The sequence below is a fragment of the Hyposmocoma kahamanoa genome, unplaced genomic scaffold, assembly GCF_003589595.1.
Source record: "Hyposmocoma kahamanoa isolate Upper Pololo Valley unplaced genomic scaffold, ASM358959v1 182, whole genome shotgun sequence".
NCBI classification, from domain to species: Eukaryota; Metazoa; Arthropoda; class Insecta; order Lepidoptera; family Cosmopterigidae; genus Hyposmocoma; species Hyposmocoma kahamanoa.
In genome coordinates, this window is record NW_020653713.1 from 491,712 (window position 1) to 516,542 (window position 24,831).

Below are 24,831 nucleotides of genomic sequence, written 5' to 3' on the forward strand. Positions count from 1 at the left end.
GTGCAGCAGTAGGACATATAACACGCCACAGAACGCCAAATACTCCCTACAGTAAACAAGGAAAAATTAGAAGGTACCACTAATTTGGCAAACATGCACCGCGACGCGTAACTTGGCTTCTCTTTCCCACAAATTAGAAAGATGTAGTAGGAGGAACTCATTCCGAAGATACTCTGTGCGTGAAATCCAGAGGATAAAATCACTATAATAGAACTCCGTATTGTACTTCATACAAGTATTCTTAATTATTAATAAAACGTACCCTAAGTACCCTTTCAACAAAGTCGTTATTTGTGGGATTTTAAATTAAACCATAAACAAAATCTGGGAATGAATGATTATGAATTAGGTTGTTTTTGCAAATACATATAATAGATGCCAGTTTAATTTTAATCTACGTTAACCCGTACGTTGCCAATAGATTTATAAATGTTTTCTAACAACTCACTTCTTACACAAATACACGAGCTGTGTATGCGGATATAGAGTAGCCCAAAGTACCTATCTAGTACTAATCTAGGATCTGAAGCACTTTTACTTTAAACTGGATAAATGTAAAGATCGAGTTCTTAGGTTTTCGCGATTGTTACGCATAGGAAATGAAACTATTTTTCCGGATTAAATTTTTTTTTAGTTGGCTATCAACCGTGACCATGGGACCTGTTAACGTCAGTTACTTTGAAAAAATAAATATACGCGATTTAAATCCGAAAAAATAGTTTCATTTCCATTCAATAGCTACACAAAATAAAATAAAGAGATACAGATTTAAATTCTATTATTTTATTTCCTCTCACACAAAGTGAAACAGAGTATTTAATTTTTTGTTTTGCAAAACGAATCGATAAATAATAGAAATTATTTCCTCAAATTGACTTGAAAATGTTAGATTTATTTCGAATATTATAATATATTGTCATGATTTTCAAAATGAAAGCTAAATTGCACCAATATTTTTTAATAAGCAAACATGCTTTTATACTTGCATATCCCGTGACTGCCACCAAAGATGCCTGGATATACATATAAAAATGTGATGTGGTGCTGTTTTAGTTTTTTTAATTACAACTTATTTAATGCAAATTTCTTAGACAAATATACTCAATCTCACTTTATGTCAATGGAAATGGCAATTGCTGGACTCATATCTTGGAACCACTTTCAACTATCAATTCCTAAAAGTATGTAAGGTGTAAAAAATGTTGTTGATATCATTATCATTTACATGAATAACTAACTAAAAACTTAGATGAATGACTCAATAGATTGTATTACACACTCAAAAATTACAAATTACTTGTTACGTTCAGCGCGAATTGGCGGGAAAAAGTTAAGACGTAAGTTTGGCTCAAGCGTGGCGTAGGGCGGTGGTTACGCCCCCGCGGACGCCGTCGCGGGCGGGCGGTGGGTGGGAGCGTACTTCCGTTTGCTAGCTTATGCAATTTTAAGTGTGCGATTGACAGGCACTCGTGACAGTAAGACGAGGTTGACACATAAACTCAAAGGCTTTATTAATATTATTATTATTTAGAAATACAATTTAATCATATAATAAACATATTTGGTTAGAAATATAGGTATCTATGTTATGCATATTAGACACCCGCAGCTAACTGAATCGCGACAATGTGTTTTGCCTCTATTCTGTCAATTGGATACATCTCTAACTTAAATGGAATAATTACAACCTTAAAAATACCATCAACAAAACCACCCCGTTGCACCAATACCAATACCAATAATACCATCAACATTTTTATGGCTTTTCGAAGATATCAAGTATTATGATCTGAAACTAGGTGCAGTTGGAGTTGTTGTAAGCCAAACTTGATTTTCTGATTTAATCGGGCGACGGTTAATTCTATAGAGCGGAGGTAGCCCCGTGGGAGGGATCGCCAATCTAAACGTCGGCAGTTCGAAGTCCAGTGGCGGCATGTGAGTTATTAGGTGTGCGTTACAATATCTCTCGCTGATGGGGAATAGAAACTTCTTAATGACACCTGTATGTGGTTCGACAAGGATTCACAGGTCTTAGGAAAAGTGTGACGACCTCAATAGAGGTCTGTGACCGGCAGCGGGACGAACAATGGGTTGATGATGTTGATTTGCAGGTGCAATCATTTATCCAATTATTTGCTTAGCAAGTAGGCTTTTGTAGTAGGTAGTTGCTTTCGTATTTCGGTTGTGACGAAAAATCGGCAACAAAATGATCGCACGGAAAGTGTTCAGCTAATAAAATATTTTCAGTTCGTATCGAGTTGTTAGGTTTTCGCGATTGTTAAGTAGGTGCATATAGAAAATGAAACAATTTTTTCGGATCTAAATCGCGTATATTTGTTTTTTCTAACAAACCAACGTTTTGGGCCCTTTATAGGTCCTATGGTCACGGTTGATTAATAATTTATGAAAAGAAATTGGTTTGATTATATTCATCATTACCTGTATACCTAATTAAACATTTGGTATAAAATGTAAGTAGAGCGAGATTAATTAGAAATTCAACGTTGTGTGATAAACCTAATACTTTTTTAGTGTTTTTGTTTTTAATAGTGTAATCATCAGCTGAGTTAAGCCTTGTATACTTTGTAAATTAAATAGTATAATTTGGAAAGAAGGTACCTATTCAAGATGTTCTGTGGTCTCCGCCTACCTCTTGCTGTCTGACAAGGACGTGAGCTTATGTATTATGTATGTAAGATATTCAGTTAATGAAATAATATATTAGAGTTCGAAGTGCACTTGCAAAAAATTCAAGTGTATTAAAATAAGGTAAAGACCAAAGCCGACATGACTAATGAGAGGTGAATTACCCCTCCGATTTACCTACCCTGAATTTGTTTGAGCTCCCAGTCTGTTATTGCCGTTTGTATCATAGTGTAGCATTAATGTAAAAGTGTTGTATCAAATCTCTAATTAACTGAAGATGCAACAATATTGTGAACTAGGGCGTGTCTGGGTGCGGGGGCGGATGGCGCGGGCGGTCCGGCACGCCCACGGTTACTTCCGCTTCCGTCAGCTGAGTCATCGAGAACTCGCACTCCGTGTGGTCTAATACCATAAAGGTCATCAAAGAGTCAAAGAACCTAAATTCCATAATGTAAATTGAATAGGGCCAATGACGACAATAATGAATGTGACGACAATAGTGAAAGAATGAAGTTGATGGTTTGCAAATAAAATATAAACTAAATAATATTATAAGTACTAACAAGTTGCTAAGAGTAAGATGAATATTTCACAAAATTACAGAACCTTGTGTTTTCTCATAAAAGGTTTTAGGGTGCCAATAAAGTACAGATAATCTATGACATACATAAAAGATATCTAACATTCCAGTCGGCAAAGAATTTAAAGATTGTACATGTAAGTCAATGTTATACATGCATAGTGTTATAGGTGTTATGACATTAGGTAGACATCTATAATACGTAATGACCTACGACTTGGTTGAGAACGAAATGCGCAATGAAACACAGGAAAAGTCGTGACTAGGTACCTACCTGTTTAATTAATGCATCGACAGGTACCTGCTTAGGTACTTACTAGACACTAGTCAATATACAGCCGATATGTCTTGTAGTTTAGTATAAGCACGTGGGAATGTAAATAGATCGCGTTGGCATTGAGAGTGGAAGTTATTAATACTGATATTAATCGTCCTAGAGATAAAGCACCATATATTTAGTGTGTTTAAAATCAAATGTTTCTAAACTTGTTTAATAATTTGTTTAAGGTTTCGTGATCAATAACCAACAAAACATGTCGCGATATGGGCAATAGTGATCTGTTTGAACACTTAGCTAGAACGTAATATTCTTATTTGTTACTATTATACCATCTTACAAGTTTATGCAGAATTCTAAATCACAACTGTTTCCGCATTAACAAATGAATGAGATATTTGCACAATAACTAATATAAACGATTTCATTTGAATACTCTACCGTGCAAGACTCATGATTTAACTCAGAATGATGTTTGGCATCTAATTAAATACCAGACGCAAACAGCGTCACGTCACTCGACAATCGCATGCCGTGCGACACCACGAAGGTACACCCATAATAGAAGCGTTGTAGTTTTGAAAGAGTACAAGTGCTTGCAGACATTTTATTCAAATTTACTTTTTATTGTAGTGAACTAAGGTTGTATTCGACACTGATTGGTTTTAAGTTTGTTTACGCTTATAAAAGCAAGTAAAAAAATTTGATATCTATACAAGCTACAGCCTTATATAAGAAGTTTTTGAGTTCATATTGGCGTGGTGAAAGGGCTGGATAATTAAAGCGGGGACAAATGCTGTCTCGGGGCGGTTGCTCATTCGTGCATAATGGACTTGGGGCAACGCAATGCGTCTGGCGCTTGACAAAACGCGGTTTGACTTTCACTCTCATTATGAACCAGTCTGGACCGATAAATTATTTTTATAGCAACTAGAACGCTAGCAAATTGTGTCGTTTCCAAATATTGGGTTATAAACCTTACTTGTACAGAATTTTTATTGCATGCAACTTGCAGGATCACGACATTAAATTCACTTAAAAATGCAATGGTCAAATATAAAAAAAATAATTAAAAATAAAACAAATTTAATGCTTCACAACAGCCAGCCATATTATGTTGCGTGGCACTAGAGATTTGTTATCGTTTATTTACAAGCCACTTTTCTTTCGGTGACTCGGCTGGAGCCCAGAGCAACGCGACATGTGTGCATTTTTTGCCCGCCCAAGGAGGCCGCGGGCGCGAGGTTATACACCCATTATTACGTCCTTCCTACTTTCAATTATTATTATCGGGCGGCGGCACCGCACCCGCGACGGGGAGGAGGAGAGGCGCAGCTGCTGCCTACCAATAATCAAGACCTGTCTATACTAGAGCGAGATAGAGATATGAACTATTAAATAAAAAATTTAATTTCCTACGGTAACCCTATGCCCTAGAAAAAAATAAACGATCTTGTGAGTACATCAGTAACGAATAAATTGAAACGCTTCCTTACCTTACGAAGGAATAAAAGAATAATTTTGAGATAAATGATGTAATGCAAACCGTATTCGAACGCGATAGGAGGCGGATCTACGAACCTTGCCGAACTCGCTCGTTGCTTCTCGGCGGCAGTTCGCTCGCCGCACTTTGGCGGCTGGTCGTGAGAATGGTGCGTTCCATATGTGAACAAAGAGAATTTATTGTTTGTAAATGTGAAGAAGATAATGTCGTCTGAGTCTACAAAAGTGCAAGTCGAGTACATTAACGAGGACAAAACTACCAAGGTAAATAGTGTGAAGTGAAAGTGTACAGTGTTTATTGTGCAATAATCGGACGCCAGCGGGCTGCTGTCTCGTGTCGGCGGCGCAGGGGGAGGGCGGGGCGAGTGCGGCCCCGGCCGTGTGGGGCCCGTCAGGCCACACGCAGGAGGTTGTGACCGCGTCGCAAGCAACTCCCTTGCCGAAATAGCATCAGCGTCCTCATATAACTTCATTTCCCACCCATTTCCATAATCGCGTTTGGCTGAAATAACAGTTGTATGACTGTACATATATAAGCTCTATTATAAATGCCATGGCCATAAATACAAGTCGCCATCTTAAAAAAGTTAATTTTGAATATTTTATATCAATGAATGCACTATTCGTATGAATATACAAAATATATCATATAAAGCAAGCATGAACCTTGTAAGTGGTATGCTCTGGATTTCTTTGTTTAAAAATAAGGAAAAATCACATTTAGCCGATTTGAGGTGGGTGGATCAAAGGGCGGCGGCGACCTTGCGTGTGACGACTCCCGGGCACTTGTTAGGAAAAGGCGTGTCGACTCCCAACTACAGCAATGTAAAACTTGGTCGCTGAAATGCCAAAGTTTCAAAGTATCTTGTACGAAGTTACGGGAAACGAGAAACTATTAGCGTATTAATTGATTTCACTTTCTACAAAGAACAAGATATACTAATGAGCGGTATTTTATTGATTTAGTTCATGTCTAACATCTGAGATAAATATTTTTTTCGCTATAAACATTTTAAATCAGGTTGTCAGTCGTGGGGTTAAAAGAATTGAATGTAATGACTGATTTGATTTTGTCTCTGTTTGACTACATCATTCATTCAGTCGTTATTTCGAATTGTAATATTTACGTAATGGTTGTTTGTATTAATTACAAAAGTATCGAAAATTTATATTGTGTAGTGTATAGAAAATGTGTTATAAAAACGTCGTACGAACGTTGAATCATGGTAGTTGAGAATAAATTGGAAGATAAAGATGTAAGTACTAGAGATATTTAGTACCCCGTGTCGAATAAAAAAAAATAGGGATCGTCTTCTGTCGTCCTTCTAAATCTCGGATTCCTGCTCGCTTAAAAGTGCCCCTTCGTGCGCGCCTTTTGGCGTCAATTGTCATAAATCAATACCGCTGTCTGCGGGACGATTTTAGATCATTTTGTTGCTATGTTCAATTTTGTACGAGAAGGGAAATCTTTGGCATTGACACTGGGAGATAGTTCAACCCAATAAATCAATGGAAATATAGACGTTTAAAATTAATATCAAAACGTTAATGAGTATCCGAAACTCTTAAGAAATGAAGATGAAGTTCATACTTAACCATTGTTTATTAAGGTAAATTGCTTTTATCACTGGAACCATTTCAATAACTTTAAACAAACAATTAACTATTATAAATCTTCTTTCATGGCCATAAAGGTTATGTTCCGTTGCACTGTGAGAAGACTATCAAAATGTATGCATATCTGCACACATGACTCATGTTTGTTTATCTGTTATGTATCTACTATCAATTTATAACTGAAATGCAAAATACATACTATTGTTTTAATTCTTTAATAGGAATTGTTAAGTTATTTGCAAGACATCCTCGATCAGTTCATTGACAAGCATGGTTGCAGTACTGAGCAATGAATTAGTACATTTGATGCAGTTTTTATTTTAGGGTTTAGGTTAAAGAATACTTGACAGCATTGATTCATTATTCAATGCTTATACAATGTTTCAGGAAACCAGTGGGTCCCAGTCCCCTTTGGCACTGCTGGCAGCAACGTGTAGCCGACTGGGTGCGGCCAACATGGGCCCTGACCAGGAGAAGGATGGCCAACACTATAGTAAATTCACTACTACCAATTTGACTTTTGACCAAACCTGCACACACTGAAGCGTAAATTGTACCATCCTATTCCATTTATCTGATTAAATTGGACAATGTGTAAAAGAATTGTCATTAATTGGAAGGTCCTAAATTTAGACAACTTTATTGTCATATACACATTTGTCAATTTGACCAACTATGACAGGTCGGTGTGGAAATTATATATTGCCTTTGGGGTTGCCAAATGTTAAAATTCAATCTTTTTAGTCTTGATATCAAAATGGTAATATCTGCAATATTCACTAGGTTTTATGTAGTGAACTTATGGATTTAATTTAGTTTGAGTGCAAATAACAGAAAATAAATCTTTGTTGTTATATACATAATGCACAGTTTTCTGTGATTAAAACATAATAATATTTAGGACTGACCTGGTGTATCAAAACTGGCAGTCGCAAACATACAACTTTTGTGCTTTGAAGACTGCCTTGTTCTGAGCAAAAGTAAAAAGAGAGTCTTGACATCCTTTGCACCTGTTCCAGGTCCACAGCAGCAACAACAGCAAAATCAGCAACAAGTGCAGCAACAGCAGGTTCAACAGCAACAGGCTCAACAGCAACAAGCTCAACAACAGCAGGCTCAACAGCAGCAAGCACAACAACAGGTAGTTATTAAATGTTTATCTGTAAAGTAGCTATTTGTTGCAAGGGCCAGTATTACATCAATGGTTATGTTATTGGTAGAGAGACCTTATGAATTTCATACATTCGATGGTTAGAGTTGTTTCATGGAGATCTAATGTAGCCTATGTCTATCCAGAAGCGACTCAGTCTAAGTCAGTAATGGGTATAAGCTGAACTGTGTTAAGTAATAAACATGGCTTGTTTATCTGTGAGTTGTGAATATAAATCAGGCACAACAGCAAGCACAACAGCAGGCACAGCAAGCGCAGTTGCTGCAGCAACAGGTGCAGGGCGACGCCGCTACACTCGCCGCCATTCAGCAACAGTATCTGCAGCAGCAGCACCAGCCGCAGCTCAGGGTTATCAGTTCCGCTGTCGTGCAGCAGCTCAGGGCTCAAGGACTATCCGTAAGTGGAATTAAAGTAATACTGAAGGGAAACATTATAATTAACAAGCTCAGATGTAACTGCGCTTTGTAGGGTGTGTGGTATTTTAAAGGCTGATAAAATTTGATTCGGATTGTCGTTACGTAGTGGTGTTATAAAAAAAAATTCAAGTGTTCAGGGGTCATCATCTCAGCGTTTGCGACGCTGCGTCCAGTTTCGTCCCGTCCGTAGAACCCGACAATAACGCGCCGCTCCCGACACTTGCAGGGCAACGAGCTGTCAGCGGCGCTGGTGAACGCGGCGAGCGCGCTCCCGAACGGCATCCAGGTGCAGCAGCCGCAGGTGATCTCGATGCAGCAGCTGCAGTCGCTGCTCGGCGGAGGGGTGGTCTCGCAGGAGGGGGCCACGTACCAGAACGCGCCGCAGCAGTTGCTGCAGATCCACCCGCAGCTGCTGCAGGTGCGTCGGGGTGGGGCCGCGAGGGGAGTGCCGGCGGCGGCGGCTAGAAGTAAGCTAGGTGCGCTTGGCGGTTGCAGCAGCAGGGCGGCTCCGTGTACTCGGGCTGCATCGGCGTGGGCGGCGTGGGCGGCGTGGCGCCGCTGCAGGCCGTGACCGTGGACGGCCAGGACGCGCTCTTCATCCCCGCGCAGCACGCGCAGGTAGGCCCCGCCCCCGCCCCGCGCCCCGCCCGCGCCCCGCCCGCGCCTCACGGCCCCCCCGCCTGTTGCAGAACTTCGCGGGCATGGGCCAGGTGAGCCTGGTCAACGGCCAGCTGGTGCGCACGCCCGTGCTGCCGGCCGGCTTCCTGCAGAACGTCATGCACCTGCCCGCGGCCGGTGAGCGCCCCTCCGCTCCCCCTCGCTCCCCTCGCTCCCCTCGCTCCCCTACAAAGATTGCGTTGTTGTACTCTGTTTGATCTATTTCTTTTATTTAACGATCATATTACCATCGAAAATTACGAGCTCGTGCAATTTGAAACTTAATTAAACGGGAACGCAACGAACCGGGACCTTGTAAATTAGTTCTTATATCGCGTTTTCTAAATGTCGTCAAGTTTGGTTACTTCCAATTCCGAAATAGAATCAAACATCACAGAAACGAGAGCGCCTGCAATACTTATTATTTTAGTGGTAATTCCTCGTACTTGCCCCATTACATTGTACTTTACTTTTTTAACAAACATTCTTTCGCATTATCTACATATAATATAAATATCTCTCTATCTATCTATCAGTATCTCATAAACTTCACTCACCTAGCTGCTTATTAATTTAATTTTCATTTACGAAAAATCAATTGCAGTACAAATTCTATGTAGGTCTAAAATACATCAATTTACCTAAGTCGCAATAAACGGATCCACATTGCTATCATTACGCCTTTGCGTCTCACGGCCCTGGACGCGCGTCGGCGACTCCGAGACCGTTTATACCGATATCTGCCCAAAACGAAGCGGTCCATTATCCATCAAAGTAGAGAATACTGTTTCCATCAGTGAATAGCGTTCGTGTCTAATACAGTTTTACTCCGATCTGCTTTGGTTCACCTGCCAATGGCCTTAAAACGTAAAATTCATACACACTGGACGCTCGAGCTAAAGAATCTACAAGCTAAAAATATGAAATAACGCCATCAAAAATATTGAAGAATATTGGAATATTTATCTCCTTGACTTCAAATTACCTTTTCAATTCACTAGGCTTTCTTTCTCACTAGAAATCTGCGCGCAAAGCGTTTTTTCCGCTAGTGTGGAAAAGGTTTTTGATATTCGAACTCGACGAAAAACTGACGCACCTAATTTTTTCTTTCAATGAAAAAAAAAATGACACGTTCAACTACGCGATTTGTCATACATTATTTATATAATATGAATCCCTTGGTACATTTTATTCTTATTATTGTTGCCATTAAATCGGCAACAATAACTGATCTGTTATTGTTCAACTGTTTTTCTTTCATCTACCATTTTCCTTACTATAGTGAGGTTAAAAGTTGTGTATTTTGCTCGGCAGCAAAGTTGTTATGCGTCTCGTGCCTTGAAGCCCTCGCTACGCTCAGGAATCTATTTTTAACAATCTTAGGCCCCTTCGCTTGCTCAGGTTTCGATACAACACTCCCGTCAAACAACAACGTTTGCAGTTGCACAAAAATATAATTCTGATCGTAGCGAGGGTTACAAGATACGAGTAGCAAAACAACTCTGCTGTCAAGCGAAACACACAACTTTTCACAAAAAAATAAACTGTTAAAAAATAACAAATCAGTTTAGTTCTTCGACGAATTAAAATAATTTAATAAACCAAATTAGTTATCGTTGACAATTTCATGCCAACTATAATAAGAATAAAATATACCAACGGATTTATATTACATTAATAATGCAAGACAAAGCGCGTAGTTGAATGTGTCATTATGTTTTTTTTTATCGAAAGAAAAGTTAAGTGCACCACAGTCCATCGTCAAGTTCGAATTTCAAAAACCAGAACACTTGCGCGCAGATTTTTAATGAGAAAGAAAAAGTCTCTCCGAGCTAGTGAGGTGAAAATAACTATTGTAATGATTTCTACGGACCTGGATATACTATTTGTCATCTGACTGGTAGGAGAAAACAGTAACACGTGTACCAATGGTGCTGGCTGGTCTGAAGAATATTTCGATCGCAAATTTTCTTGAATTTGTCGATTGAATCGAAAAGTAGCTAATAGTTGTTAGTCCCAAACGTGACTAGCGGATCGAGTCTGTTCTCGTTCGTGGCACAACTTATCCCACTCTCTCGATGTATTCATCATTTATGCAGCCTCTGTTCACAAAGATAACTTTACCGTTTATCGATAAAACGAACAAATAACGAGTATTCCTTTATATTTGTTTTTACTTAGATGTTTCATTTCTAGACTTCAATAGAGTTGCATGGTTGTTTAATGTTTTTCTGTCTAGTTATTTATTATTCTAGTGACAATGGACTGGAAATGTTATCATCTTAGTATTTCATGCAGTTGACCACACGGTGTTGATGCTTTAAAGAAAGAAATTGAGACTGATCAGTGGCGTCGTACAGTCCCAAGCTCTTAAGTACCCTGAATCGGCATTTTAGACATTGCAATAATTTAGAAAGATTTGACGGGCTCCGTAACCCGTGTGGGCAATCGTCGCAGCTAGTTTCCATCGCATGTCTATTTACTTTCGCTTCGAACTGTTTCATACTAATCTGTGTTTTTCCGCCCCCCTCCCCGCGCTAACAGAGCAACAGGCGGCGGTCACCATCCCCGGCACTAACCTAACCATTCCCCTGAGCGCTTTCACCGGGAACCAACCGATGATAATCCCCGGGGCGAACATATCACTAGGGGGGGTTCAGATACCGGTGAGCCAGGGCATTTCGATCCCTAGCTCCGCGGGCGTCCAGCTGCCCGTGGCGCCGGCCACTGGCGCCGTGCAGCTGGGCGCAGGGGGGGACAAGGCGGGCGACGGCGCCAAGGACTCCAAGCCCGCCAGCCCCTCGGCTCCAGGTAGGTGCGCTGCGGCTTGTGCGGGGAGAACGGGAGAACTCTCCGCGCCAGTGTCTCGTCATCATTCTACGATCACTGGTCATCGAGCACGGTTCGATCCATCGCACAGCTTTTACTTTATTTTTGTAGCCTCTTTAGAAACAGCGGTCTTTCTGGCCGGAAAGTTCTCCCCGTAACGAATCCCTCTCCGTGCTTATTGATTTAGTCTTGCAGTTCGATTTCCTTTGCTTGGTGTTTCACACGTTTCACGATGCACTATCATTGCTCATTACCATCACCACTTCATCGTCATCTATGCACTAAACTTACGCTCCTCGGTGTGGATACTGTGTACATTATAAATGTAGTCAAAACTTGGTTACACGGACGATATTGTCCTGCTCTAGGATGAAACTGGGAAACGTGCCAAAATTGTTTTCACAGTCTAGTCCACTAAAGTTAGTGGAATGTTGAGACCCACGTCACCTGGGAGTGCAGGTGTCCGTGAATAGTAACTTTCATGTATTGAGCGTGGTTACGTGGCAGGCGGCGTGGCCGTGCGTGGCGGCGTGGGCGGCGTGGGCGTGGGCATGGTGCCCGTGCAGGTGCCCGTGTCAGTAGCCAACGGCCACACGGTGTACCAAACCGTGCACGTGCCGCTGCACGCGCCGCAGCACCTGCAGATCATCCCACAGCTGCAGCAGGTGCGTTCAGCGCGTAGTCGGTGTACAATTTCATTTGGTGGAGACTAGACTTTGCCGTGTAAAATAAGCAAATACGCACCGAGTGAATTGTCACCGAAGCACCTTTGTCTTGCTTCGCTTTTTCGTTGGTACCTATACTACTATACTTAGTTCGTTTCAATCCATTATTCAGAAAAAGTAAACCATGTTACGCTCTCGATTATAGACAGCTTAGTGATGGCCAGTTGTACTGCCGACTACAAATCATCAATTAATTACATGAATAGATTTGTTTAATTGAATCCGTTGGAATAACAGTTCTTTTTGCGATTTCGCTGCTGAGTGATGACATGTTCATTAGTACATGATGTACTTATACTACTAGTGATTTTTGTTACATGGAATATAAAAGTAAATTTAATATTTCCGAAGTCTTAATTTTAAATCATCCTTCAAATACTTAATACTTGTTCGATTGTGATGGAAATATTCGATTCACTAAAACTATTGATTGAACTGATTTTTTTTCGTGCAGCACTATGCAACCATAGATAATCCGTACTTCTACATTTTAAAAATAACTTCACTTTTGGATTAACATTTTTAAATACGATTTAAAGCTGTTATTTAAATGAATAGTGTTAGAACAAGCGATGATATCATCTTCAAAATATACGTGAAAGTGTTACTTATTCCATATATTGAGTGATTGCTTTAGAATTTTAACCATTCCTTTGCTGTATAATAGATTGAAACAGACTATAATTAACATGCTGCTCAGGAAAGTGTCCAATATCAAGTCTAGATTCCTCTAAAGCCACATTTTCGACGTGAATATGCACAGTGAGATATCTCAGAATTTTATTGTTATTCTCAGAACGTAGAACAACGAATTTTCGGATGTAATGTTGAAAGGATTTTCCGGATTATCCCCTATTTCTAATTGTCCCTTTTGATTGAATCGTGTCTGATCTACCCGATCCTATATTGAACCATTGCGTCATGTCTTGCAAACAATCAAACGATTATCGACATAAATAAAAGCAATAAGGCTGCCTGTTGTACATTAGCTTATTCTATGATATTTTTGTCGCTGTTTAGTGCAATTACTGTATCTTTAGAAATAAAGACTATTTCGTTCATTCATTCAATACATTTAACGTTTCAGATGCAAGCGCAGCCCCAGGTGGCGAACGTCCTGACACCGTCTGGGCAGATACAGCAGATTCAAATTGCATCGCTTGCCAACATGCAGGTAAGCAAAATGTTAACAACGACTTATTGACGAGTCCATGCCATTTCATGTTCTATGAATCCACGAGATGGCGACGGCTACGTTCGACATAAGCTGTATTAGTTCAAAAGAGAAGCAGAGAGAGCAGGTTGAGGCTTTCCATAATAGACCACAGTCTTAGCAAGTCGTTCACAACGAACGATATTATCAGTTAAACAAAAGAATACGAACCCACAGTCCTTCAGTCAGAGAGATAGGGAGTTCCGGGGAGACTACGGACTCCCCGGTTAGACTAGGGTACGGTGAGCGTCCGGGCCAAGCCCTCCGCCAGTGGTATACGTTCAGGGGCGTCTCCGGTGGACCCGGACTTGGGTATGGTCTCCCCGGGGTTTGTGGTTACCTGTAAGGATGAACCAGTTCGTCTGCCCCGGTAGCATGTGGCCGGGGCGTTTGTCCCGCGCGCAACTAGCACGTCTTAGTAGCGGTCTAGACGAGGCCTTGCGACTAAAAGACGTGTGGGGCACGTGAGCTGCCCTTTAAGTCGAGACCTGTCCTTTAAGTCGGGACCTGTCCAGAATTTGTCGCAGGACACTCCGACCGACATCTCCGGTACTAGCCCGGAGAGTCTGTAGAGGATGAGCGAGACATTCTCCGGTCCCTCCAGCCGCGTAGGTTTCTGGGAACTGGAGAGACGCCTCGGGAAGTGAGCGTGTAGCCCCGCCACCAATTAGAGATTTGATAGTGGACTTGTAGAGTCAACGGCTTAGCGGTGGCAACCGTTAGTCATGCTATGCGCAACGGGAAGTGAGCGTAGGCATAGCTCCGATACCTATCCTATAGGAAAATAGGGAGGGTACTGCGCGTGCACCCGGGGAGGCTCACCCCAGGCACTAGCCTCTTGAGAATGGGATGAAGTCGGTGACAACGGTCTGTGACAACCCTGTACACTGGATGATCTAGGGTCAGAACCTGAATTGGAAGCAGAGCCTGAATTTCTACGCACGCACAAGTTATAGTGCTCTTCGGCAGGGAGGGTCACTATAATCAAAACTAATGTAGGAAGGTACGAGACTGTCTTTCAGTTAGCCATCAAACCATAGTTATTTTAAAGTTGCATTATCAATGTCAAAATGATATAAATCTGTCCACAAATATGTGAACATTCGGTAAAAAGAATGTTTATCGCAATTTTATTCTTCACTTCCATTATTTTCACCTTACTGTCGTAACGTAAGGTTGAATTTTAGACGTTTTTGTAATTCTTTGAACACATCGATAATTTTGACGGTGACTGTCCAAATGAAGCCTGTCATTTGCCGGGCCAGCTTTAGATGTTACGATTTTGGGCAAAGTTAACAAATCCACTACATCAATAGTGGTTTCTATGGTTATCTATTGTAATATATCCTTGGTAACTGTGGTAAAATTTGCTGTGGAATACAGCGTTCAATAAACTTGAGCTTTTGTGTGCAATACAGTTTATTCTAGTTTGACAAATTGACTGAAAATATTTTAAAGAACAATTTGAATTTTCGATGTTAGGCTCAACTCACACTGGCGCAGAGTCGAAGCGTCGCGTTGCGTCCTGTTTTTCAACTCCACCGTCAGGCGACGCGCGACGACACTCGCATTAGTGCGCTGGGATCACAGTTTGGTCGGCGTCTGACGCCGCACGGAGCCCAAGTGACCGCTCGAATGCTACCAAGCGTCGACGCGCGTCGCCGCTCGATTCCATATTTGCAAAACACAAATTTGTACCGTAATAATTGGAAAATATAGATGAATATGCTATAGGCGAAAAACATGACGCGTCGCGACGCTTCGACTCTGCGCCAGTGTGAGTTGAGCCTTAGTCTTGTGTTTTTTGAATCTAGACGGTTGGAATCTTATTTTAGTGGATGGTGAGTGGCCCACAGATAGGTGGCCATTCTAACACAATTCACTTTAATATCTTGCATAATAACACACTCAGTACAACGCTCTTCTTAGGATGGTTGAGGCCAGAGTGCCAAAAAAAACCATAGACAAAACTGAATTACTTTTGTTGCCATTAACAGTCACACGACTGAACTTGTTCTACAGGTCGAGCACATTTGTTCAAAGTGTCAAAATGTGGAGGCAGATAAATATGGCCTTGTTTGAAGCGACATAATACGTGAATGAAAGCATATACTCTTGTATTTTCAGGAAATCATAGATTAATTTTTCATTTTCTTTTCCAATTTTACTTTTTAGTCTGCTAAACGCGTTATACGAGTTAAACTCGTATAAAATATGTTAGCGATTGCAATTCCTACGTTATTGATACGCGGTTTGGAGTCCATCCGTCATATCGAGTAACTTGGAAATTACAATACAGTATTGTGTAATACAATACATTACAATAATACAATACAGTAATGTGACAAAAATAGGGATTAAAAAATAGTCTTAGCTGAATAGCTATTTGCGGACGTGAATATTGTTATTTACTGGAGACTACAAAAATGAATCCACGCGGCCACGATTTTAATATTTTATCGACATAATTTGTAATGGAGAAAGAAGATCGATTAAGAATAAAAAAAAGAGAAAAAGTTTAAGAATAAATAATAAACAAAATAAAAGGGATTGAATAATTAAGTTTAATAAAATTTTTAACAGTTACTAAAAAAGCACAACAAATAAAAAATCAACAACAACCAAACAAAAATTCAACAACGGGTCATAAAATATAGCAAGAGGTACCTGTCTAACATCGGCAGCATCGAAATGAAATTTTAACAAATAGACAAAAGAAAACGACCCGCATACAAGGTGCATGCACACGTATTGACACGAGATACACAATAGTCGATTCGATGAATTGGTTGTATAGTGTAAATCTTCATGGACAAATATTCTACACATTTAGTAGTTGGGGTAATTTAGTTATATCTTTATCATTTCATTTTCTTGGTTCTAGTTTTTGGTATATTATAACAAATTAACTATTTATTTTTGTAATGTGCTTGAGATATTACTAAAATATAAATATGGTATGAATGCAACGTAAAAATTTGAAATGTCACAGTACCCATCCATTGTGAAACGGACCATAGTATATCGATTTTCGTATCAAATAGAATTGTGTGAAGTTTGTGCTGCAGAAGTTTTTTTTAAATCTAGTTTGTCGGTTCCGCCAAGTATTACTTTTCGAATTAGGTAACTTCACGATTGAGCGTGTGTTGCGATCACGGAACACCTTCAAAATGCAAATGAATAAGAGACAGAATCAAAGAGAGATCAAAGGGAGATCGCAGTGGGACTCTCGCGGCGCGTTAAGGGCTGTAAATACATGCTGGGTTTTTGGTTTGGCGCAGCAAAGCGGGCAGGCGCAGACGGCCGTCAGCGGGGCGCCCACGCCCGCCACCATCACTCTGCAGGTCAGTTCCCCTGATAGGACACGTCGGTGTGACAGGGTCTGGCGAGAGGTAATAAACTGACAGATTGCAACTGCGGCCGTGCCGCCGAACTTTTTGTCTGCAATCAATAATAAGCTTTACAAAACTGAAAAAGAGGTGATAGTCCACCTGAGTTGCACACTTATACGTTGCTATTGCACCTGCTCTTATGTCACGCGTCAACGTTGAAGCTCTTTAATTAACTCTCGGTAAACTTTGGAAGTTTTTTTTGTTTATTTTAGCATTTGGGTTTAGTGCTTTAATGCATGCTTTATGATTTTAGCATGCTTCATACGTTTATGTTTTGTCTTTTGTGTTTTGTTTGCACTTTTTTTATTTGAATTATATACTATGTATGTGTTTTTTATGTATTTGGCAATCTGGACCGACGATGTGCCAATAACTTTATACTTTCTATAACCGACTTCAGAGGCCGTACCTATATTGTTGTTCCTATTTATACTTTATGTACATAACAATGATATGTCAAATCCGTTCATGGCCACAAGTAAATAATTAGCACACATAATAATTATTGCCTATATGAAAGCAAAATGTTATATCAGTATTTATTATACCGCTGCTTGGAATAAGGCGGTATCGAACCCAATACAAGACTCGTCGGGCTTGCAGCAGCAGCAGCAAACCATCATCACCAGCACCCCGACGGGGCAGCAGGTCACCGTCATTCCCGCGCCTGCCAATGTGAGAGCCGCTAATGTTGTTCAGGTATTCGATGTTGGATGTTGTCAGTAGTGCTTCTCGTAACACCTAACCGATCTAACATGGCGGCGACAGAACGGGAGAGCCGGACCACAGGGCCACAGGACGTCGCAGCCGCCAACTCGTCGTACAGTCAGCCAGTGTTCAGATTTGTATACAACATAGAGAAGACGAAACAACTACCGCCGGCGTTATTTATCGTCATTTTTGTACACGAATTCTTCATATTTGTAGGAGCTATCTTCTTGCTACGGAGATCGGGAGCAAGGTCAGTTTTTCAAATAGTATCGCAAACTGCAGGGGCGGTGTTGCGGTATTATTTAAATGATACCGTTCTTAGTAGAGGAAGTAGCGGGAACGCTTGCGATGCATATAGTCGAGCTTCTTGTGTCTATCTATCGCGCGCAGAGAAACGTATGTAGTTCGCTTCGGGGGACGGCCGACGTTTCCCCGTAGTCGCGGCTGTACTGACACGCGTCACGCCCGCAGGTGCCGGCGACGGCGCTGGGCGTGGGCGGGCTGGGCGGCGCCGTGCAGCTGGTGCCGGCGCTGGGCCTGGGCGGCACCGTGCAGCTGGCGCAGATGCAGCAGCAGCAGCAGCCGCAGCAGGCGCAGCCGCAGCCCGTCATCGGTGAGCGGCGGCGGCGGCGCGGCGGGCGGGGCCTTCGAGTGGCTGACGCTCTCCCGTTGCAGGCCAGCAGGTGCAGCAGGACCCCAACGAGCCGGGCAAGTGGCAGGTGGTGCTGAGCGCCGGCAGCGGCAGCGGCGGCTCGGCCTCCGGCGGCGAGTGCGAGAAGCGCCACGGCGACGAGCCCGAGCCCGCCAAGCGCCTGCTGAAGCGAGTCGCTTGTACTTGCCCTAACTGCGACCAGGGAGAGAAGTGAGGCCCCTTTAGTACCGCCGGTCACGCGCCCGACCCCGGCCCGGGGCCGGCGCGTGACCGCGCGCGCGTGCCCGCAGCCGCGTGGTGGACCGCAAGAAGCAGCACGTGTGCCACATCGCCGGCTGCAACAAGGTGTACGGCAAGACGTCGCACCTGCGCGCGCACCTGCGCTGGCACTCCGGCGAGCGGCCCTTCCTCTGCAACTGGCTGTTCTGCGGGAAACGGTAAGCGGGGCGGCGGCGGGGCGGCGGGGCGGGGCGGGGCGGCGGGGCGCCCTGGCCACCCACCCAGCGCTCTGGTGCTCCGCAGCTTCACGCGCTCCGACGAGCTGCAGCGGCACCGGCGCACGCACACGGGCGAGAAGCGCTTCGAGTGCCCCGAGTGCAGCAAGCGCTTCATGCGCTCCGACCACTTGGCCAAGCACGTGCGCATCCACACCAAGAACCGGATCACGGTGAGTCGCGGCGGCCCCCCGCGGCCCCCCGCGGTCCCCCGACGGCCCGCTCCTCCGCTCCGTCCGTTGCAGGAGGTGGCCACGTCCACGCAGTCCATGTACTCCGACTCCGGCGACGACAGCTGCGACGAGAAGATGATGCTCACCATAGAGACCGTCCAGGCGGAGGGCGACTCCGAGGAGAAGCAGCTGGTGGTCGTGCGGCCCGGCGCCAAGATGGAGCCCGACCGTAGCTAGGACGAGGACAGCGGCTAGGACCGGCTGTACCGGCCCCCGGCGGGGCGCGGCTGCCGCCACGGCGACAGCGACAGCGACAGCGACTAGCCGCCTCGGATGGCAACATTCGTCCGCCACCTGCGTACGTTTTGTCCGATTGCTTTGCTTCATATTTAGGATTCGCGTAATAAAATTGGCCAAAACCTTAAACCGGTTAAGAGAACAGAGCCGGAAGTGTGGCGCGGCGCGGTTACATTTTGTATGGACTTCGATGAACCAGTGATGAACCAGTTTTAAGATTTACAGCACGGAAGTTAGCGACTATTCATCACCACTCGTCGTCAGGCTCGCTTTTTATTAGGTGGCACATTCCACAGCACCTGCGTCTACGTGAATTGTGTGCCATACGCGTATCTCGTTGTACTCGAAGAGATTGGTTCAATAAGTGCCATGTGTTTTTGCCACAATTTCAAATTTCGAGGAGACTCATGCCCAGCGGTAGGAGTAGAGTGGGCACAGTACACGATTTTGTGGTAATCAAGGTTTAACAATTTTCTAATTGTGTAGCGGCGCTTGATACTTTTTTAAACTATAATATACTTATTTTACTTCCGCCTTTAATTTGCTACTTTATTATTGTGGTGTCCAAAACAAGGAATACTTATATACTCGAAATAATGTATTTACTAATGTAAATGTATATAAGGTAAAACGTGTAAATGATGTAAATAAATAGGTCGAAATTGAAGTGTATATTTTCTGAAAAACTATAAGTGTCTACATGTAAATCGACGTACTTTGATCTGTGATCGAAATTACGTGGAGCTTGCATTAACAATTAAAATGAAATTTTAGTTCCATTCCTTACTGAAAATATTTTGTGAAATAAAGTAGAACCAATAGATTGATAATGGTACCGTTTAGTAGCACGTTTATGGGTCAATCAACTTTTTTATTCTGCTAACGTGATAATATTAAAAAAAAACTCCAATTCGAATGTAGTCAAATGCTGACACCTACAATTTATTATTACTTTTTATTATTAAAATTGATTAATACTATATTCCTAAATCGTGAATATTTTTTTCAAGATGGATCCGTACCAAAGATTATTTAATTATGCACAAAAGCTAATAATAATAAAAAATATCGAAACTTTTTTACGATAGGTCGTAAAACAGTTACGCTAACGAGTAAACACTGGGACAGGCAAAAGTTTTAAACTTTTCAATTTTCATGAATACTTTAAAAAATTATTCATAAACGCAGCGATATAAAACTAGGATGTGACGATTGTAACGATATCAATTCAGATTAGGATTTTTTAATATTTTTGACATAAAATAATTATTTCTTTAAAAAAGTTGATTATTCCTTATAACAATGTATGGGGTGGTAGTTTGTAATTATTTCTAGTTGCTAAAGCAAGCTTCATTTTATCTAACTTGGACAAAATCTTAATTAGTTATATATAAGCATGTTTGTTATTATAGTTTTATAGAGGAAACTTGAATTGATTTATTTATACTTTAGTTGTATACAATACAGTGGCGAAGGGTGGGTATGTAAAGAAGGTAAGCCGTTGCCAAAGCTACGTAGCAAATGCTGCAATGTAAGACTTTTCTTTTACGCGAGCCGATGATTATCGTTCGGTTACTTATCACAAGCTAGAAACATGATTTACAGAATTTAGTTTCTCCGAAAAAATTTCGACTTTTATTGAACAGATTTGCTTTCATTTGTCTGAATACACGTTACGATTTCGCAAATAAACGATAAATGAAGCTTATTAATTGAAAATGTACTTAAACCTGTTATTTGAAAAGTTTGATAATTATTTAAAATATAGTTAGAAATGCAAACAAATGGACTTCTGCCTGACGGCTCCTACCTAATCTAACGTACTAAAGGGGGCGCACCCTGTTTTGACCCCGCCTTGGGTTTCTACTTTTGAATTCATGTCTTTATAATTTTATCTAAGAATAATAATTTTGTTGAACAAATATTCAACAATCCATACAGTTTGTATGAAAAACAGACGATAGGATAAACATGAATTAACCAAACTTCTGCCAAAAGGATAGGTACTCGTAATACATGTAATAATTATTCTAACAAAAAGTTTTTGGACAAATGATACTTCTGTTGTAAGATATTTCTGTGTTACAAATTTATACCAAAAGAATCATCGCATTAATGAAAAAAGTCGAACCGTGCTGGAAATGATGAGATTCGGAAAAAAAATTGTGTTTGTGATAAGTTACTGCATCGTTTATATGGCCCCTTCACCACTGACTCCTAAATAGTGAAAATATTCGCGAACACGGCTTCGGCCATACCTGTACCGTTTTTCTTCCATTTCCTGATAACAAGGTCCCATTTTCCTTCCGCAGAATATGAAGGTAATTCGAACCGAACCGATGACTATTGTCAATAGTTTTATAAATAAAAATTCATATTTAGTCATTATGTGGATTTTACTAAATGTACGGTGCAGGAGCACTTTTAAAATTTCCAGTTATAATTTTTTTTTGGTAAATCTGCTCAAGATATCAAATTGAAACTTGCAATGGGTCCAAATCACTATTTGGCTTTTTTACTCAACATAATATTATAAATAAAGCGTAGATGTTTGTAAGTGTACAGTGTTAAATATGTGTCTGTACATAAAACTTATTTGTTGAATCGATTAATAAAATATTTTTTTATTGATATTGTTTATAATTTCATAAATCACAGAGGAGCTTGCAATGTATTGTCCAGTAAGTTGACTAGCTAAAAAAAATGGTAAAAAAAAAGTAAATTAGTTTGTAAAGGTGCTTATCCACCGATGAGACGAGACGAGTTGTATGGCAAAATTTCAATTATCTCCTAGCGCATCTTCGGTGGAAACGGCCTGGATTGACGAGGATGGGCGAGGTGAGCATTTAAATATTTGTTGACGTAATATTGAACCGCATTGCTGCCTACATAGAGTATTATACTTTACAACGGAAACACGGTTTCGCCACCTCGCGCGAGCTTTAATGACAATGCTTGGTGGTAATAGGCCAGAGAGATTTCAATTCTCGTCTCACGTCTCTGGTGGAAAACCACCTTTACCCGCGAACCCAGCCAGCGTGGAGCCTTGTGCAAAGTAGTTCGCTACAACCCCTGAGGATGCCTCTTGGCGTAACACGTGTCGGGTTACGTGTTTGGTGGTATCTGTGATTGTAGTTGAGCTTGTGTTATTTGTTTATGCGGAGGGAGCGTGGGAAAATTAATTGCATGAAAAAATATTGAACTCGAGCGTAATTATTTTGCACGATTTAACCTCCAGTGGGTTTGCAGGTTAGCACATTGATTTACTCCCATTTTTATTGACATGGGATTTCCATAACGCCCGAGTCTATTGATTACTTGACTTGTTACAAGTTAGCGCTTCAATGGTCTTGTATAATAATGGTCCTCGTGAAGTTTTGACAAATGAAATATAAGTGTATTATTTATTAATATATGCGTATTAAGCCCTTCGGTACAATCGGTCTACTTTCCCGATCGATTCAGTTTCACTATTCGTGTACTTTCCCGATCGGTCCACTTGTTCAAATGGTCTACTTTCCCGATTCGCCTATTTCCCATTTCGTCTACTTTCCCGATCGGTCCACCTGCTTTACCCGATCCGTCCATTTCCCATTTCGTCTACTTTCACGGTCGGTCCACTTGTCCAAATAGTCTACCTTGCAAGTTAATAAAATTTTATGTAAGTTAATAAAATTTTACAAAAAGAAATCGTACATATACAATAACACAAATTTTCAAAGGCAGTTTGTAATTGCATAATTGCAGATTGTCATGGAGTGTAGTTTTTATATTTTTGATAGTGATGGCCGCTTTACGTTAACCATGATTAGAAAAAAACAAAATCAAGTAGACAGTTTGTTTTTAACCGACTTCAAAAAAAGGGGGAAGTTCACAATTCTACTGTATTTTTTTATGTATGCTACGAGTTAACGGCATTCGGGAACAGATTTTGATGATTCTTTTTAAATTTGTAGAAATTATTCCATCTCTAAGGGTGCCAAACTAGAGCGTGGATTCAGGATTTCATTAAAACTTGGCAAGTAAATGTAATTCCAAGAACTTTTGAGGTCGGTTTTTTTTAGTGCTGTACTGAGATTATCTGAGTAGACGCATCATTAAAGTAGATATATCGGAAAAGTAGACCGATTGGGAAAGTAGACCGATCGGGAAAGTAGACCGATCGGGAAAGTAGACCAAATGGGAAAGTAGACGAAATGGGAAATAGACGAATTGGGAAAAACAAGTGAACCGGAAAGTAGACCAATTGTACCGAAGGGGTATTAAGACTGTAGGAATAATGAATGTAGTCTAGTTAAGTTTCATGTACATCCTAAACAGTCCCTCTTTAGTTGCCAAGGGCCAAGAGGTGGTTTTATGATTTTTCGTGAGTGCCCTAAATAGACAGGGTTGCCCCTATCGCCAGTACTGGCACTACGTATCGATATATATAGGATAAATCAATTTAGAACATAAAAGCATGTATTGGGAATTATTATACATAAGCACCTTTATAATGTAAAGACTTTTTGCATACCTTGTCTAGGCACTATATGTGTCTATTATAGTTTACCCACCGTTATCTTTTTACCATTCTTGTAATTTAGAAAATAGCTCACGGCCCGTTGCACGCATGCCTTATAAAGAATAACTATCTGGAGAAAATAAATTATTATGTACCCATAAATCTAAATTGTGTGCGTACATACTCGTGTATCTCGAGATCAGCAATAAGGTTTTCTTCTGTGCGTTGTAATGAAAACAGGCGTAAATTAGTATAAAACGTTGTGTTACATGCTGCTTTTTTATTTGTTGTGTACAGCAAAGGGCTCATATGAAAATAAACATTTAGCAAAAGTGTTCACAAGAAATTCCTATTAGGTGAGGCGATTTATTTACTTGGGATTTTATTATTGTTCTGTGGATCGTACCCCCAACATTGACTAAGATGCCACAAATATAAAATTAGCCTATAAGGCTGCGCGCGCGGCGGCGGTCGTCGGCCGCCATTTGCTGTCGCTACTTCTGTAATGGGCGGCCATTACCGTGTCCGTGAAATCGTGATGCCGCCAACCGCTGATCACTAAATGCAATGCTCCATTTTATGCTCTCGGTGACGCCTCGGTGGCTTTCAAGTTAGAATGGAAAAGTGGAGTTCTTGAGCAACGACAATGTCGTGCAATACATTTAGGCAATTGGAAAGATGACGGTAAGCTGCAATCGAATCGGCAGTATTTGTAGTTTAGGTTGGATTATAAATTTTTAAGTGATAGGGATTTGAGTCCCGGTAGACTAAATAAAAATACCTTGCATCTTCCTCTGGTGAGTATCATCGCAAGAGAAGAAGGAAAATGTCTGGTGCTAATACGCCGCATTGCCTCTTTCTGCGCATATTAAGTAAGTTGATGCTGTACTGCAAGCGGAAAACTCCAGCCCCTCTTAAACCTCGTGCCACTAGCATATTCTACGGCCGATATTGACCAAATGATGTACTATATA

The 24,831-nt window shown here is 41.2% G+C and overlaps 1 protein-coding gene across 2 annotated transcripts; it reads left to right on the forward strand.

The window, feature by feature from the left end:
• Window positions 1-5,128: 5,128 nt before the first annotated feature.
• Window positions 5,129-20,587, forward strand: LOC113226160 (transcription factor Sp3-like). 2 transcript variants are annotated; one of them, XM_026458692.1, is made up of 15 exons: window positions 5,129-5,270; window positions 7,011-7,116; window positions 7,643-7,764; window positions 8,014-8,190; window positions 8,437-8,628; window positions 8,706-8,828; window positions 8,900-9,005; window positions 12,204-12,361; window positions 13,509-13,595; window positions 16,916-16,978; window positions 18,209-18,350; window positions 18,413-18,599; window positions 18,680-18,826; window positions 18,912-19,056; window positions 19,129-20,587. In XM_026458692.1, the coding sequence occupies exons 1-15, from the start codon at window positions 5,211-5,213 to the stop codon at window positions 19,291-19,293; spliced, it is 1,980 nt and encodes a 659-aa protein (XP_026314477.1). In that variant the 5' UTR covers window positions 5,129-5,210; the 3' UTR covers window positions 19,294-20,587. The 2 variants fall into 2 exon arrangements, with proteins under 2 accessions (XP_026314477.1, XP_026314478.1); XM_026458693.1 differs by lacking the exons at window positions 18,209-18,350; window positions 18,413-18,599; window positions 18,680-18,826; window positions 18,912-19,056; window positions 19,129-20,587 and adding exons at window positions 11,412-11,678; window positions 17,591-18,198.
• Window positions 20,588-24,831: the final 4,244 nt, after the last annotated feature.